This window comes from Micropterus salmoides, unplaced genomic scaffold, assembly GCF_014851395.1.
Source record: "Micropterus salmoides isolate LMB-PRFRI ecotype aquatic unplaced genomic scaffold, ASM1485139v1 Ms_hic_scaffold_22, whole genome shotgun sequence".
Classification (NCBI taxonomy): domain Eukaryota; kingdom Metazoa; phylum Chordata; class Actinopteri; order Centrarchiformes; family Centrarchidae; genus Micropterus; species Micropterus salmoides.
The window spans coordinates 17,068,314-17,087,109 of NW_024041373.1; the positions used below are offsets into that span (position 1 = coordinate 17,068,314).

Here is an 18,796-nt window from a genome sequence, read left to right on the forward strand (position 1 = left end):
AGTTTTGCAGGAATCACGTAAAGGAAAATTCTGATTTAACCCCAAATTGGAGAGATGGAGGAACAAGACATGCCATTCATTAACCATAACATCCTTAGCTCTATGTCATCCCATCACTTTCCCAGGAGTAGTACATCACTTAAAAAAAATATATCCCTGTGAAAATTAAAAAGGTTCAGCGGGTTTTTCAAACCACAGAATGATACAAAATATCAATGTCCTTGAATGAATGAATGAATGAATAAGTTATTTCCTGCCAGACCTTGTCCCTCTCATCTGTCTGGTTTAAATCTCTTAGGGCTGTGAGAGTTCTGCATCCTCCTTAATTTATGAGACACAGATCAGGTTATCCTAGAATATCAGCCTAAACAGTCCTGATAGATATGGATATGTAATATATTTCCTTGGCAGAACAGAGTACGCCACCACTATTACCAAACAGATACACACACACACACACACACACACACACACACACACACACACTCTACACTCTACACTCCCAGTTAAGTGATTTGAAGACTTCATACTGCCAATGTTTCATATCCTCTCCTCCTAACTGACACTTTATCTGCATACCGGCATCTCTGAAGATTGAACACTTAGGCAAGACAATGACGGGCTCTCTTGCCGTTGTCACTTCTCATTCTAGGACCAGTCTAATGCCGCTTACTGGGCTTCTGCCAATAACAGACCCCTCCCCACCCCCACCCCATCAAACAACCAGAGTCTACCTAGTTTGGAGAGAAAAGGAGCACTTCATGTCTGTGACACTCATTTGTCAATTAGCAGGCCCCTTCCCGTTTTGACATACAGCAACTTGAAAGACAGAGCGGTGCCTGTGACGAATTAGGAGAGACAGATGAGTGAGGCATGAGCGGCGGAGTAATACTATAATGTTCTTTAGATATGAATATAAAACGACACAGCTGACAGGCCATACAAGGTTTTATTTCATTTCTCAGTGTACCAAGCCTCCCTACTTTGTCTTCTTTGTTCTCTTTTCATCAGACTACTTACATCTCATTTTGACAGCCGGGCGACATTTAGAGCACTTTCGTTTTGAAACGCGAGTTAGCATACTTGATTTGTCATTAAAATGCAAAACGCCTGCCATCACCAACATATCTTGGGTGAGCACATACCCCCTTAGCCACACACATACTGTACACACACACACACACACACACACACACACACGAGGTTCATCTGCAAAGCAAAAGTCCAATTCGGTCCCCTCTTTCTTTCTGGCAGGCTGAATATCAACTTAAAAGTCAGGTGCTCATCTGCTACACATAATTCTTACACGCGTAAATGAATTCAAGATCCATGAGGTCAGATATTGAAAGGCAGCTACCTTGCTCAAATTTTGTATCAACTTTACCAAAACCTGTCCATGTGTGCAATAACATAATGTACTTTTAACCGTAACTGCGGTGAAAAGACAGACATCTTGTTTATTTTTTTAGCTACCTTGTGATTGCTGACATAGCCAAATGCAAGTTTTGTGTAAGTTCTGTATGTCTGATCTTGTATTTTATGTAAACCGCTGCTACTGCAACACTGCATTTTCCCTTAAGAAATGAATTACCCATCTATCTTAGCAAGATGATATGCAAGCTAATCAAGGCTGGCAAAGGATTTTTCACATTACTAAGATATGTTAAATTTGTCTGGCAGTCGACAGAATACAGTTCAACCAAGAAGCTACCAATGATGGAGGAAGAGTCAAGTACCGGTGGTACAGATTAACTGGTCAACTGGTGACTTTCTTCTGAATGCAATGGTTGCTTGAAGTGACTGCAATGCAGTTTCAGAGAATATATTGTGCAGAAATCATTTCTAATCAAATGACAAATCTAGTAAACCACCAAACTCCTTGTTTAAATATACAGCACAGGTCAAATAGCCACCAGTGTTGCACAGATAACACAATCAAATTGTCTTGTGAAAGATCAATGTTGGATTTGTAAAACCGTTCACATTTCTATCTCCAATATTTTGCCACAGTGAACAGATTTTAGAAATAACTATCATAATGTAATTCACCATCACAAACTACAGCCACCAAAGTGATCACAGAGTTGACTCAACACCTCTCTGACACAGTCACAACAAAAGCTGAAGATGCTAAAGGTGGAAATAATTGTATTGTGATAGTTTGTACATGGGTTCATATTCTGGTGTGTATTTTAAGCACCATACTTTAATAAAGATATGCTGTAGATAGCATTTGTGGAAAGATGAGGTGGTCTGAAAGGTGTTGACCCACTGGAATGACCAACATTATGGCCAACTAAAGCAAATATATGACTTTTTTGTAACATATTTTACATGCATTGTTTTATATTACATGTGCAGTAATCAGTTTCAAATGCGCTGAGAGAACATATGACGGCAGAATCAACTAGCTGAAACAGTAAAGTAAAATAAAGCAGACTCAACTTTCAGGTTTGGCTTAAGGTTTCACAAACGCTGTCACTGCGCAAATGTGATTTGTTTATCAAGATGCCATGTTCGATCTGAAAAGAACAACAATGTTAGGAATTTTCTCGTGACTCACAGACGTGCATCTTCCTCAAACTTCATGTGTCCAGAGCAGTGCGCCCCAGTCACAGAGCAGAATCATGTCATGACAGCACATGCCCACTCCCTGCATTGTGTACACACCTGACCTGGAACAAAGTGGACGACACGATACTATCCAAGCCCGTCCTGAGACAGAAATCTCACTGTGAGCCACACTTTTCAACACATTGAGGAGACAGCCTGACACTGCAGCACACAGAGGGAGAGGTGTGGGTTTGACAGCCCGCTACAATAATTCCATCCTGCCATTACCTGCCCAGCCAGTCACAGTTATGCTCACAGAGACAGATGCACAAACGCGGCTTGCAAGCAAACATGCACGCGCATACACATAAGCATGTGTGCAACACACACCAAAACACAGAGGACTCATTTAAAGGTGATGCCAGTGCATTGCCTCTCATTGTCAGGTTGCTGGATGAGTGTTGTCAATTGAGCTGACAGAAATAAGCATATTAGCTACAACAAACTCTGGCAATGTCTCTCTCTCGATTTGAGTCAAGCAGCATAAAGAAGCGCATGATGCTAAAGGCAGCCCACTGAGTTTCACTTACATGTGCGTCTGTTCACACCTGGTTTGCTTGAGCACTGAAACGAGGTCACGGTGTCACAGATTATTCTACCATCTGACATCTAATGTCAGATAGTTCCTGATATATATATATATATATATATATATATATATATATATATATATATATATATATATATATATATATATATATATATATATATATATATATATATATATATATATATATATATATATATATATATATATATATATTATTTATTAATTACACATACACACTATTTAATTTGTACCGTAAGCACCAATTTATACCACGGGAAATTTCTTGTATGTAAAAATGTACCTGGCAATAAACCTCATTCTGATATCAACTCCACTGGTAAAAACTACACAAAACACATGCAGGTATCAGATATATTTTTTTAAATTATTATTAAAATATACAAAGCATGCCTCTGCCTGCTTCACAATCAAATCAAAAATAGCAATTACATTTTCTCAAACTGTACTTACACCAGTGTCTTCCTGAAAACATTGTTAATTCTTATATCAAGATACTGTGTCAAAAATACAGTGGTATTTGATTTTGGCCTTACCACCATACTCTACTCAAGGAGCTACATGCAAATACAGCAGCACAAAGAGTTGAGGTGCAGAAATACAATTATTCTTCACAGGAAAAACTTTCCACCATTAAGCTGTGAGTCAGGTCCCATCAGTGCATTCTTATGGGGATCAAAACTACTGAGGGGGTCGCTATGCCTTAGTTAGCATATAGCTTTATCACATGTTGAGCTGCTTATTGAATTTCACAGCTTCACCCACCCATGACCTCCCAGTGTTGTCATGTGAGCACGCACAGGCACCAATCGCAACAGAGAACTCTCTTAAAGAGAGAATAGTGGATATATGGGTCTGGAGTGTGTGTATGGTGGAAAGGCTTGCATAGCCACACTAGCAGGTCAGTAATGTATACTTTAAAGCTATGGATAGAGATACAGTGTTCAGACAGCTTACACTGGGAGTCAACATTTTTAATAATGCTCACTTGTGGGAATCACATTTTACACAAGACTGTAAAAGTATCCTCACAAATGAGGAAGCGTTACAAAAGGGATGCAGGGGATGTACATAGGAAAGGCTTACAACAAAAAAAGTAAAACTATCGCTGTTGACTTATTTTAGCTTGCTATACAGATTTTCAATGTGAACCATTCAAACACGCTGTCTACAGGAGAAAAAGATAAAGCACTATGTAACAGATCACTTTACCCACTAGCAAACCATCAATCAATAGTTCATTGATATGAGCCCCAAATGGTTCGAGCACCACTTCATTACTTCTGCACCGCTTCTCTGCCCATACCAACCCTTTGATGTTTAGTAATGATATCTGACATTTGGGATTAGCCAAACTCAAAATTCATAATGAATTAGTAATACCTGAGTCATACATATTTGATTCTAAACATCAAGTCCTTAATGTGACAGATTCAAGGATGAGAAACATAATGCCAGCCTTGATCTCCCTGCAACCAACACGCATAAGGTTTGTTTCAGTCCGATTTCATCAAGCTGTTTGCCAGACATAACAGGCTTTCACTTCCTCTGAGGTAACGCCAAGATATCTACTATTCAAGTGTCCAAGTATTTTGTACCATGCACTCTCTATCCCCCTCTGTTAAATTTTTTCCCTGTTAAAAGGGTTTTTAATATTCATCTGACTCGAGGGTCTAAGGACAGAGGGTGTCCTGAGGCAAATTTGTGATTTGTGATACTGGGCAATATAAATAACAGGGACTTGACAAAGCGATCAGGATCTGATGGCTATCATCCTGTGTGCGTTTTTTGGGGGCAATTACTCAAAAGGCAACCAGTTACTGCAAGCTAACAATGATATGAACATCTTGCTTATTGCTAGCCGTTTGATAACACTAATATGGAAAAGCTCTGGCATTAACTGAATGTGGGTGCAGAGAGATTACACTTACCTATGTTCGTCATTTAAGTGGCTGATTACGTTTTAAACCAAAAGCACTTAAATGCTATCACAATTGTTCTTGCTTGTTCAACTTGTTTCTTATCATATTCATGCAGTTGGGTTTATCTGTGTATTCAGGTTCAGTTTACCAAAGGCAGCCCTCAAACTCCAACCCTTGTGATAAACTGAATGATCAGTTATTTTGGCACATTTACAATGACTGGGACACCTTACGTAAAAGGGAGGTCCATACTACGCAAAACTGTGTACACACACAAATACAGATTATGTTAGTCTCCTTAGGTCATAGATCATACATTTCCTTGGACTAATGTTGGTGGTTTACAGCAACATATGTTTTAAATTTACAATTACACACAGGGCTGGGCAATAAAATGATAATTATAACTAATATAATTTTCCTCACTAAACAATATAACAAAAGTTCAATAAATGTTTGAGTTAATTAATTTGAATCACAAACAAGTTAGCATTTCATTTTCTATTAAGATATTTATTTTGTTGAGGAAAAGGGGCTGAAAAAGTTTTACTTTACTTTTGAATGTTCTACCTCAGATTTGTTAAATGATCCACTGTTTGGCATCAAGTGTTTGTCATGTTCTGACCCTAAAGAATAGTTTAAAACCACAATGAACCATCTTGTTTCTTCAACTTTCACTCAGGAGCAAAAATCAGCCTTTAAACTTGAAAGAAATAATGATTTGATATTTATCATGATAATTATCAATATATCATATCGATATTATTGTGGTAACATTTCTGACCATATCGCCCAGCCCTAGTTACACACAATCACAGTGCCTTGCTCACAGGCACTTCAATAATGGATTCATTCATTCATTTATCCATTAACCTGAAACATATTTTTCCAGCTGGTCTGAACACTGTGTGCAAACGACAGATTTTACAATATGACACAATGTCAATCAGTTAAATTGAGGTCTCCACATCTCCAGCACAGACAACAATTTTCAACACACACACACAAAAAAAAAAATCACTTCTATATAGCTTCGTGGCCTGAAAGTCATGAAAAGGGTTTAGAAAGAAAAGCACCTCATAACCATCATCTCTTTTACTTGCCAGATCAACTATGCTAGTCCTGCTGTTGAAATGGCAGCCCCCTCTAAAGCAGCTGCCACAAGGTGTTCCTTCACGTCCTGACAGAGGAATCTTTTCTTTTATTTACATTTATCGATCGTTCCTTTTATCCTGCCACAGCGTGACACCAGCCCAGTTCTAACACTCATTCAGCTCCTTGATGTTTTGATGACACTCTGACCACCTATAGACCGCGGACGCACATTCAATTGCACATGATGTAAAGATGCATGTCTCCCAGTCACAGACTTGTAGAGACTGACAGCATATGCATACAGGTGACTACAGGTTGCATGTGCATCGGTCACCTACCTGAGCTGATTGAAGCTCAGATCCAGCCTTCTTGCAAACTGGCCATATGTCTCTCCAAGGAAGTCTGGAAAGTCCTTACAGTCATGTCCGATGAAGGAAAGCTTGAAGAATAAAAACAATCACAGATTTTTGTGAGATAAGTAGAAATAATACAATAGCATTCCTGGCATGAGCACAGCAAATATAAAACTGTTTCAGGATAAAGCACCTATAAAACAACAATGATTTGGGACCATTCAAATTTATTTTGAGTGATATAGGACGCTATAATCCAGCAGTTAACTCTACAGTGAGGACGTTTTATTAACACCCTGAGGAGTAGGAGTTTGTAACTGAAGCCATGCTATTCGTTTTGCAGATATATAGCCTACTCGTTTGCTTTATAATTTGCAGTGATCGTTATACATACATATTGCATAATACAAAACAGTTTCGACATTGGCTGCTACGCTGCAATAAGTACACTTTCTCACATATTGCTGCAACTTTGAGGCATTATTCCACACAGGGGAAGTAGTAGGAGGAACTGCAACACTGAAAGTCACGACTGTAACATTAGCTACTGTGTGTCACATGACACTGGTGGTGTCGAAGAAATAAACAAAACCCATATCGGCTACATTAAGCACCGATAACCTCCACTTTTAAAACTGTTACTGATGTAATATCGCCCAAACATGCGTAGGGTAAAGTCCGACGGAAACAGTTTCCCAAAAAAACTTACCTGAGTCCCATTCAAAGCGACCGACAACTCGTTATGTGCCATAACTTTATCCGGAGGATGACAGCCCACTTGAAATGTTTTTTTTAGATAACTTAACTTAGTTGATATCCGAAGTGCTGCTCACATAAGAATCACGCTGTTGTCAACATGAAGTGATGATGTTTGTGGATGTAGCCTGGCTACTTTAAAGATCTACTGGCGCTTTCCAATTGACTTTACAGTTTCCGCGTGCCGTCCTAATCAGCTGACCTGCTGTTGTGCGGAAGCACGTGGGCAGTGTTTGACACTGACACAATTTCAGTGCTGCTGACTGTCTCCTGAAGAAAAGACAGGATAAAATTACCCTTATATGTGTGAAAACCTACTGTTTTCTAAAACTGTGTTTTACTTTTCTGTGTAAAAACCATTCACAGCCAGGTAAGATCATTAGCACCTGTTGAAAAGCATCAGTAATACACCTGGTTTCAGTGACCATACCACAGGATTCACAAGATGTAAAAATCTCGCATCTCTCTCAATATATATTAAGTAGTCCATTGAACTGAATTCAGCGTCTCAATTTAATCTTTGTTAGCAAAAGCTACTTTTGCTCTGAGGTTTTAAGTGCTGCTGAGACCAACTCGTCTGCTAATCCCCATTCTTGAAGGAATTTGTCCAATAAAACTCCAAAAATATGTCTCGGAAATACTTATAATTGGCTACAGCTTAATATATATACATACACATAAAATACATAATATATATAGCCTACAGCTTATCTCCATTTATGTGGCTTGTCCACGTAGACCTGGCTAACTTTACATATCATCCTCATTCCTTTGAGTACCATGAGGGGCTCCCCCTGTGTCCATAAAACAAATCACATTTCTTACTTACCCTATTTTAGCTAGCCATGACATTTTGGGTATTTTGGCTACTGAAACTACTTTCTTTCAAAGAAATAGTTTCTGAAAATAGCTGACCATCATGTGTTGTGTGGGTTATTCAGTGTAAATGGGATGTCTGTTTCTAATAGATACAATACTGTGAGCACAACAGACAAAATTATATTTTCTTCCATTGCATTGTGAGGTCAAGGAATAGATCTCAGAGACAGATAGACAGGGTTGTTAGTTTGTTTTTTGTTGCATCTGAAATTTAAGTGAACCAACCCTTAAATTGCTGAAAACTGCAAGTATTTTTTCCCATTGAATACAGGGGGTAGCTATTAACCCATTACAGCTTTACTCAAGTACAAGTAGGCTACCTCAAAATTGTACTGTAGTAATGTACTTGAGTAAAAGTAATTAGTTACTTTCCACCTTTGCAAACAAGGTTAGATTTATGCCCAAGGCTGGCTGGCCAAAGCAGGCTACTGCCCTGCAGCCTGAGGAGCAGGACATCCCCATGTTGTAAATTTGATTAATCACAAATTTGTTTATGGATTCGCATCAATAAAGTAAATTAATTGGGGTCTGCATTATGCTCTATGATGTGGTCTTATAGAGGGGCGCTGTGTCAAGAAATAGTTTTTCTTTTTTTAAAGTTATTTTTTGTAGTACATGATACTAGTGTTGTTCCAGCAGAGTACAGGTTGGTTTCTGGGTCTATGGGCAAATAATGAAGCTACCCTCTATAGTCTGCTGTATGCAATGTATTTGATGGGAATTTGGAGGGGACCCCATTGCAGGTTTTTTTTCTGGGGGCCAAACAGGATAATCCAGCTGTGTTTGCCAATTTTGGAAGTATTTTCAAACAGTGTTTCACTTTTATAAGTAAGCAGGCTTCATTGCTGAGAAAGTAATATGTCATATATGTGGGCTCTATACAGACTTTATGGTTATATCAGGCTGAATAATGCCTGTGATGTGGAGTATACAGTACCTTTCTTAGTAGTCATAAGACTAAACACTACTTTACAACTACTACAGGTTAGCTTTGTATACATTTGCACTAACCTCTTGATATTAGTAATAATACAAATATATGTGACTTTTCATAATAAATCATCCCTGACCCCAATGACATTTTGTTTGTGGCATTGCTGGCTATGGCTGGCAACATACTAGAAAATAATGATGACTTCTCAAATGTGCTTGTATTTAAAAAAACATGTATTAAAACATTCTGATACAGTTTGCACTATCTGCAGTCTTGCTCTAACTGCATGTCTTAGTCAAGTTCTAGAATTCAATGTATTATCATTATTAGTATAGACTGTTTTTCTGTGTGTACAATCCTGCCCTGAATGTTAATTTTGTGAATAATTATATCCTAAATGACCTGAGGTCAGGTGGATTATATATCTCTAAATTCCTAACTGTAGATAACAGGATGACGATATAATGGCACTGGGTGACCATTAAATTGCTTATATTTCGAATTTGTAATTAAAATATTACCACATCTATTTGACTCTCACTTATCTTTCCAGTCATATTTTGACCCTACTGCCACAGAATATCCAAGTGGGCAGAACAAAGCTTCATATATGAAGTCTGCCACCTAACATAGGTCAAAGAACATTAAAACATGGTGGGTAATAGGTCCGTATTGTTGTATTAAACTTTTGGAAAAAAAAAATAAAAAATTCAGATAAAAAAATGTGTGTGTGTGTGGGGGGGGGGGCGTACTTGCTTTGTACCACTTTCCTACACACAAACTTAGTGTGTAAATGACATAGCCTAGTTCTTTTACAAGGAATATGAAAGTAAGCAATAATAATATATAAAGCAAATGACTCATTTTTATTTAACACAGAGCCAAAACTTAGTGTAGTTTTGCAGGTCTTTTGCTGGGATAGTCTTTTGTGACACAACCCACCAAACCAACTGCTGCTGGGTGTGGATGAAAAAACCTGATGTTGACAAGATAAGAGTATATTATTACTTTTTAATAACTAAAGTTCCGACTTTAGTCTCCAAACTATCCTTTGTCCAGTCACTCAGCCATTATTCTATTTGCCACTGTGGCCTGAGAGCATGCATGCAGGCAGACATTGCAGCCAAACCTCACTGCTGTGTTCATCCTACTTTAACTGACGCTGTGCTAATGAGTCAGAATAGCTGCTGGAGTGCTTTGGTGAAATATGGGACCCAACCTGCATGTTTTTTGGGTCACAGTGGCACTTGGTTGAGAGAATCAGAAAGTTTGGGAACACCATATTGTTCCTCTGCCTCACTGCGTGATGTGTGACGTCACACAGGACCTCCCATACGCGGAAAAAGCTCACTTTCTCCCCTCTGCCCGCCCGGAGAGAGGGAGCCAGAGTCCGCATGGCTGCAGTCTCCAGCGTGCTCCTTGCGGTGCTTCATATTTGACAGAAAGTAATGGTTGGTGTGTTTGTGTAATGTCAAACAGTTTCGTTTAGACAGAAGGACTACGTCTTAATGTTGTTACAGTGTTTTTTATTTTTATCCTTTTACCTCTGACGTTTTACATCGGAGCTTAGTAAGGAAATGATTCCAGGTAATGTCGTGTCACAGACTTTCCTGTAAACCTGTCCTTCCTCCTTGGAGTTTTAGAAAAATCTTTTCTATTTCATGCATGTGTTTTAATGCTTTTTTAATACTCTCCTGTACATCCTGTATCCTCTTTTATGTGTTACCTAGAGATGTGGAGATTATGTGAGTCTCTTTAAAAAACAGACACACAAGCTTTATGGCTGAAAACGGACTGAGATAAAATAATGACTTGAAGTTTGTAAAGAGATCCAGAGAATTCTGAGCTTATGGGAAATTTAAAAAATAGGTGACATTTAAAGGTCTGCAATTATAAAAAAGTTATTTAATTGTGTTTTTTCTATTTTCTATACACCTATAGACATATACGTATATAAATCAAGATTGAAATGTGTTCTTACTCGCTTCAAAGCTAGAATTCGGGCCAGCCTATAGCTCACAGTAATCCTGCAAGTCCAACATAAGTCCTCAATAGATGTAAATAATTGTATTTGCATGCGTAGAGTCATTCATAAACATGTCAGTGTTATGAAATATATGGGGATATTAAAACTTTCTATTTAAATATCATGAATTATGGTCGCAAAAATGTGTCCCCATTTAAGGGGAACGCCGAGTATTTGGGTGTCTAGTGCAGAAGCCCATTCGTCATACGGACAATAAAGAGGGTTTTGCCTGACAGTGAAAATTTATGGTTGCCCTTCTTTGCCCTAATAACTCACATATTGTGTCACGGACTGACAGCCCTTGCAGAAAAACAGCAAGCCTGTTATCAATCACACATCTTTGCATATTGTGAAAAGTCCCCCTTTTCTGCCAGACAGAAAAACATTTGAAGGAATAGAGCTGCGCTCTTATTGACTCTTTCCCCTTCTTACAAACTCACATTAAATTAAGAACAACTGTTGGCCTATTTTTGGAGCAGTTGTTTATTTGTATTACACATGATCTAGTCATGAAGTACGACTTATATTAATAAAGAAGACAATTATTGCGTTTTTTAATTTGTCCATACACATTTGAGCCATGCAGACCAGTAAGGCTATAAGGCCTATAAGCTGAAACCAAGCTTTTTCAGCTGTTAGCTGAAAAATTGCTTTCCCCCCTCTTGATTAAGAGTCAGTTTTATTTCTAAACTGTTCTACTATTTACTATATGGATGACATGTTTGTTTTATTTTATTCACTTCATCCAAAATTGCATTTGCGGCAGATCATGAACTCAAAAGTGTGTTTTATTTATTTGGGTAAGTATTGTTTTTATTTTTTCCAAACAAAAAATATATTTGGCCCCTTGACTGTCCACTCCAGGTTTTCATGGTCTCCTAGTTGACCTGTCAAGCAGATTACCGCAGAAAGAGATTAATGGCAGAGGCGGGTTGCAATAATAATCGTTTTGTTTGATGTGACAACTTTGATAGGCGTTGATTTACTTACAAACTGATAGGCTTTTAATTGAGCGCCTCCATCCCGATTGAGATGAAAGGGAAACCGCATTGAAAAGCTGCCCGATTGCCCTGAAGCCTCAATACTGATTAGCCATCTCAGCGGTGAATAGTTCAAGACATTTTAAACTTCTTTTCTCAACGGCCTGACAGACCATTTCTCTTCTTTTCTTTCGCCCTGTCCGCTTTTCTACCTCTTAGAAAAAATAAATTATTTTCATTGTATGTAAATAAAATCGAGCTGACATCAATATAAAATGTCTGGATTTCTTTTTTGTTCCCTGTCTTTGTTATTCTTGTTGCAGATGACAGTGTGCCTGAGGCAGATGACAGGTTTTAACAACACAATGGCAGACGCGTTTAGCCAAAATGGACAGGGTTCTGTTTTGAGAGACCGTGATGTTTCACCGGGTTGTTACACATTATAATTTAAAGTGAATGTTTACTCTTGCAGATTGTTTGAACTAACTTATTTCGGAATGATAGGCTACATTAAATGTTATAGATAAATTATTTATGTGTCCCTTTTAACTTTCTATTTTGTTAATCCAGTGATAGTTTTTTTTATTTTTTATTTTTAAAAAACTTAACTACAAGCCCTTTTTCGTGGTAGCGGTGTTTTTCTTAAATTCTTGTTAACACCATAATCGGCCGATTATAGCAAAAGCACTTCAGCACCTTAAAGCACTTACAGCTACTCCACAGAACATGTGAGCTGGTCTGTCTGCAGGTTATTAAAGTTTCATCATGTGTGCGACCTCCGAGGTGTTTGATGAAGAACTCCAAAAGTTAGACTTTGTTGAATAACCGACATAATGCATTTTAGCCCACAGCTTTTGCTTCCTCTTCCCCGCATTAGTCTGGGCTGGGGATGTCGGCTGTTGTCAATGCATCTAGAAATTAAATCTTAACTCGAGAATCGATTTATTCCCTGTGAAAACTTGGTGTCTCTTGCAGTATGTCTCTCTCCCCATTTGTTCTTTTCCCGCAGTCACACTGGCATGTAATCAGCCACAATAGCTGACATAAATCAAGCGGTGGATTGACAGCGTCTGACAAATAACTGATTGATTGCGGTGGAGCAGAATTGACACTTGACGGAGGGGTGGAGATAGAAATAGAAGGGCGGTGTATATTATACTGAAAACATGTGACATTCACATCCCTCCATCACTACATTGGTCTATTCCTGTCAACGCTTGTCTGTTTAGGGAATTCAAGCAGAAGTGGTTGGTTTTATGTTTGCCAGTGTGTGTGTGTGTGTGTGTGGGGGGGGGGGCAGTTTACACTTTGCGCGTCTCTCGGTTGCAGACAGATGGGGAATAACAAATAAAACACTTGTTAAGATAAAGACAGTGTTCTGGTTAACATATGTCCACCAATAATCTTTATGAAAGAGTATTAACGAGGCTATTTTAGTAATAATGAAGCAGTTGAAGAAGGTCGGTAATAGCCTATGTGTCAGTTTCCACAGAAATCCGCAATGGATCCTGCCATCATAACTCATATTCGTTTAATACTATACTAAGATGAAATGAAAGTGTTGTTAATGATAAAAAACAAGACTGAACTCACCCAGAAAATAAGGTGAATAAACTGAGTACCGTTGGATCTAACGCCCATACACAAAAGTGGACATCTTTCAAATTAGACTGAAATACTGAAAATGTTAAAGTGGGTAAATTATGTTAGAATTTTAAGAGAGGAGGGTTTGTACATTAATGCTATTGTATTATTCAAACACCGTTCTGTACAGAAGCCGTAGCCCCACATGTAAAATAGTGCAAGCGTTCACAGTAACCAAAATATTGAAGCGTATCTCCTCCCCCGAGCTGTCGAAATAGAGGCGCTTACAAAGAGGAGAACGTCACATCCCCTTGACCCTCCAATCACCTCAGGGTCCCATTTGATTGGAAGGCGGCAAAGGCTTTAATCTCGGACTAATTCAGCTGCTTTTGAAGTGAAAATTTCTACCAGTTCGTACTTCGGGAGTACAGAGCGAGGACCTGCACACAGACGCACACAAGGCGCAGCGCTCATGGTGCAAGACGCAGACACAGATCTGCGATAACCTCGCACGGTCTCCTTCCAGCTGCCGCGCCTTGCTCCTTTACTGCCAGGATTACCTATTATTGAACCGTTTTACGATTCCCTTTTTTCCCCGAGAGAGAGGCTCGAAGCTCTTCTGATTTTCTTAATGAATTTGACGAAAGCATTGCCGTTTCATTTCCTGACAATTGGGACATGATCACATCGCCCTCGGCGTCTGCTCTGAAAAATAGTGATATTTGTGTAGTCTGGGAAAGCAGCAGTTCTCGGAATAGCAGCTCAGCGAGCATCAACAAGCCTTTTCTCCACCCCGCACCACCGTCTGATCCACTACGGCAAGCAAACCGACTTCCCATCAAGGTTTTGAAAATGCTTACCGCACGGTCGGGACACATTTTGCACCCGGAGTATCTGCAGCCTTTGCCTTCTACCCCGGTTAGTCCAATAGAGGTAAGAAGAAGATTTTGAATACCTAATGTTTTGTTGTATTTTAGTCACTGGTGCTTCGAGTGACAACATTTTGGGATCCCAATGCTGTTATCCCGTAATATATCCTGTCCAACTGTGATTCCGATGTTTAAAACAATTGTGTGTAGAATAAAGCCTCAAAGTCTATTTATAACAATCACCACGATTGTAGTTTTGTTCAAGGAAGAGTCGTGCGTAATTGCAACATACACCTTAACGTTTGGAAATGTTAGTGAATGTCCATATTAAACGGCTTTCTCTCTAGATGTGCATTTTGTAATCACAAAAGAAAGCAGTCGATGTGCGTTTTAAAAGCAGTTGTCATAATATATTTAATCTGTTTTGCAGCTAGATGCCAAGAAAAGTCCACTGGCTCTGCTGGCGCAGACCTGCTCTCAGATCGGCAAACCGGACCCACCACCCTCCTCCAAATTATCCTCCGTAACATCAAATGGATCTAGTGAGAAGGAATCTAAATCCGGTCCTTTGAAAATGAGTGACATCGGTGTGGATGACAAATCTAGCTTCAAACCTTATTCTAAACCTTCAGATAAGAAGGACTCGTCCTCGGGCGTCTCAAGCGGAGAGAAATCTGGTTTCCGAGTGCCGAGCGCCACCTGCCAGCCGTTTACGCCGCGGACAGGCAGTCCCCACTCCAGCACTTCAGCCTCTCCAATGCCATCAGAGGGGAAATGTGGGGAAAGGGATGAAAAGAAAGAGTCTGATTGTAATAAAAATGGCACTACGGACGGGTCTGGCACCACGAGCCACAGCAGGATAAGCGTGAGTTGTGGTGGAATTAACGTGGAGGTCAACCAACACCAGGAGACGACGCCTGGCACTAAAACCTCCTCCTCGGACTCCCCATCTGTAACTTCTGTATCCTCCGCATCCGTTCTCGGGTCAGGACTTGTGGCGCCGGTTTCTCCCTACAAACCGGGGCAGACAGTTTTCCCTTTGCCTCCTGCTGGTATGACCTACCCAGGCAGCTTGGCTGGGGCCTATGCTGGTTACCCTCAACACTTCCTGCCGCACGGAGGGAGCTTGGTAAACGCACAGCTGGCCAGTTCACTGGGCTGCAGTAAGGCTGGATCCAGCCCTTTGGCCGGGGCTTCTCCACCGTCCATCATGTCAGCCAGCCTGTGCAGAGACCCTTACTGCCTCAGTTACCATTGTGCCAGTCACTTAGCGGGCGCAGCCAGTGCTTCCTGCACGCACGAATCCGCAGCTGCAGCGGCCGCTAACGCCCTCAAATCCGGCTACCCACTAATGTACCCGACACACCCCATGCATGGCGTTCATTCCTCGGCGCCATCATTTAGCGGACACCCCCTGTACCCATACGGTTTCATGCTCCCCAACGACCCTCTCCCTCATGTTTGTAATTGGGTGTCGGCAAATGGACCTTGCGACAAGCGTTTCTCCTCCTCAGAAGAGCTCCTGAATCACCTGAGGACACACACTGCTTTTACTGGGGCGGAGAAGTTGATATCTGGTTATCCCGGGTCTTCATCACTGGCCAGCGCTGCTGCAGCGGCCATGGCCTGCCATATGCACATGCCACCATCAGGAGCCCCCGGGAGCCCCGGAACTTTGGCTCTAAGGAGCCCGCATCACGCGTTAGGACTCAGCAGCCGCTACCACCCATACTCCAAAAGTCCCTTGCCAACCCCTGGTGGCCCTGTTCCCGTCCCCGCTGCCACTGGCCCTTATTACTCCCCTTATGCACTGTATGGCCAGAGACTCACCACAGCATCAGCGCTTGGATACCAGTGAGGGGAAAAAAATGACATTGAAAAGTTTATAGTACTAAGAATGCAAAGATAAAGACTTTTATATTAACAGCGCTAAACTTATGGGCGGGATCCGTGGACTTCAACTGTATTTATTTATATGTCGGCTTAAAAGCAGGCGATAATAGCTGCAAATGGAAAATATTTGAGCAACTCAAAAAGTGCATTATGTTGAAACTGATCTCTATAGATAAAAGTGAAAACTTACACATGTTAGAGTACTAATTAAAGTAGGGGTCCTTCATTTCGATGTTAATTTGAAATTGCTATGATTGTATTTGTTCTTATTTAATGTATCATGGAGAAGAAAAATAATTTACATGCATGTTTGTTTCTTAAATTTCAAAAATTGTCCACATTTTAAATTGCCGTTATTTTTCAGGTGTACACCTTGGAAAGAGAATTGGTATTTTTTTGTATGTATTCTGGAAAAAAAATAAGAAACAATTCTGTTCCATATCTCCGTGTGCCTCATTTTCTGGAGTATTTACAGTATTCAATTTAAAGTAATAGTTACATTTATATTCCACTGACACTTTTTGAAATTGGTCTGTTAAATTAATGGGCTTAAGAAAACCTCCTCTGATCATTTATGCGACATAGGCCTATAGATTTTCCAGGCTGTCATACTTTTTAAAACAATTCATTTCTGTCTTATCAGAAGATTACTTGCTGATATAAAGTGAATCTTTTCTTTTCTTTCTTCTATTATATTAGTTTAAATGCCAAATAACTGAGAAGCTTTAAACTTTGACTTTTATCAGAGCACGTGTTAAAAAGTTTAAATTAAATGCAAACTGAATGAGAGTGGGAATTGGTTGGTGTGTGTGTGTGTGTGTACAAAGAGTTAAATGGGCTTTATAAAGTAAATTTGTATGTGAGAATTTAGTTTTCTGGTGTGTAAATTTTGCCAATAGGTTGTTTGAGAAGGATCATATTTGTTGACAGGTGTTGTAGATTCACTCGCAACTTTAACTGCATTAAAAAGTAGGCCAATATTTTTCAAATAGACCAGAGGAAAAAAAGTTGGGCAAGGACAGCTGATTGGTTTTTAAAACCATGAGCACAGCTATGTAATTTAAATTGATACATTTAAATATAAAAATAACAGTTTCACAACCTTAAGAGAAAGAGGGACGTTGAATCCAAGAATTTGCTTTAAGGTTTAATGCACTAAATTTTTACAAGCGTCTTTGATTGTGTCTTTTTTATTTATGACAAAGCTCCTGCAAGCTCCACAGGGGTGGTGATATGTCGACGTGGAGGCCATTAACTGGTGTATATATAAAATTGTTATGGGCTCATTTTGATTGGGCGGCCATTTCCAGGAAGCCACTAGCCAATTTAATTTGCATTTGATAATCTCATCCACCTGTAAATCGAATGTACACAGCACTCAATTTGTTATTAAAAAAGATCTGACTTATGCAAAGTTGTGGGATTTTCATGCAGGAACACACACTCATTCAATAATCGTGATTTGAATTTGCACAGACCGTGCAGGCGCATATTGTAGTTCCATTTAGATATTTTAAAATAACACATAACATCCCACATAAACAATTTAGAGTTTTTTTATTATGTCGTTTTTTCAATTTTTCTTGCGCATATAACAATAACGAGCGTATAGTGACTTGTTTATGATATTCATTCAAGAAAAATCACATTTTCTGCATATTTGAGCGTTGTTGTTTTTTAATATTTAGAAAAAATATCAAAATCGTTGCAAGGGTAAATAATTGAGTTCACACAGCCACAATTGACCATCAGTAGCGAATGTCTTTAAATCAACATAGCAATATAAAGGGCCTACATATTCCTATCGTCGACTCTGAACAACATTGACTTTGTCTTTCAGCTCTTTTGGACATACTGTTGACCCAGCTGTATCACAGTTATTATTATTTGTTTAGAATACCTCCGCAGCTATGCTGTCCCTGGTTTATCGCACAGCGGTTAGCCAGACGAAACAAACTCCTCTCATAGTGTGTATGAGGCCCACACGCGTCCTAAACTGATGTAATGACGGTGAAAGGGGGCAATTTCCATTTCTACCCACATCATGGTGGCTGTTCTCGGAGGGTCCCGGTGGAAGGCAATTTATCATGTGCCCCTCCCCCTGGCCCTGTCACTGGAGGAACAGGCAGGCACATGTGTGCATGAATTACCCACCCTCCCACCTTCTCAGCCCTCCCTCTCCCACTGTGAAGATTTGACACAGAGGAGAGAGAACATGGAGGATTACAGTTTGCAAGAGTATAAAAGTACATATTCACTTTGTCCATCAAGGCCTAAAAGTGCTTAGGTGTGCAGTATAACAAGTACACCTCAAACAACAGCAC

The 18,796-nt window shown here is 39.7% G+C and overlaps 2 protein-coding genes across 5 annotated transcripts in view; one reads left to right on the forward strand and one right to left on the reverse strand.

The window, feature by feature from the left end:
- The window catches only part of lrmda (leucine rich melanocyte differentiation associated), a 215,230-nt gene extending 207,712 nt beyond the window's left edge, over positions 1-7,518 (reverse strand). For 2 of the 4 annotated variants that reach the window (XR_005447215.1, XR_005447216.1), the window contains exons 1-2: positions 7,261-7,517; positions 6,537-6,637 (exon numbers count right to left, since the gene is read on the reverse strand). Coding sequence is in view for 2 of the 4 variants with exons in the window: in XM_038737156.1 (XP_038593084.1) it covers positions 6,537-6,637; positions 7,261-7,302 (143 nt within the window). In the remaining 2 variants the exon portion in view is untranslated. Of the gene's footprint in view, positions 1-6,536; positions 6,638-7,260 lie in introns of all 4 variants that reach the window. The other 2 variants (XM_038737156.1, XM_038737157.1) reach the window with 2 other exon arrangements.
- A 6,583-nt stretch (positions 7,519-14,101) lies between these two features.
- On the forward strand, positions 14,102-17,261 carry znf503 (zinc finger protein 503). Its single transcript, XM_038737763.1, has 2 exons — positions 14,102-14,643; positions 15,010-17,261. The coding sequence occupies exons 1-2, from the start codon at positions 14,389-14,391 to the stop codon at positions 16,435-16,437; spliced, it is 1,683 nt and encodes a 560-aa protein (XP_038593691.1). The 5' UTR covers positions 14,102-14,388; the 3' UTR covers positions 16,438-17,261.
- The last annotated feature ends 1,535 nt before the right edge of the window (positions 17,262-18,796 follow it).

What these genes read in the sequence shown, in the direction of transcription:
- znf503 (XM_038737763.1), top strand. Translation starts at nt 14,389, where the DNA reads ATGATCACATCGCCCTCGGCGTCTGCTCTGAAAAATAGTGATATTTGT. An exon ending in CCCCGGTTAGTCCAATAGAG is followed by an intron (nt 14,644 to 15,009) that starts GTAAGAAGAAGA and finishes TCTGTTTTGCAG; the next exon opens with CTAGATGCCAAGAAAAGTCC.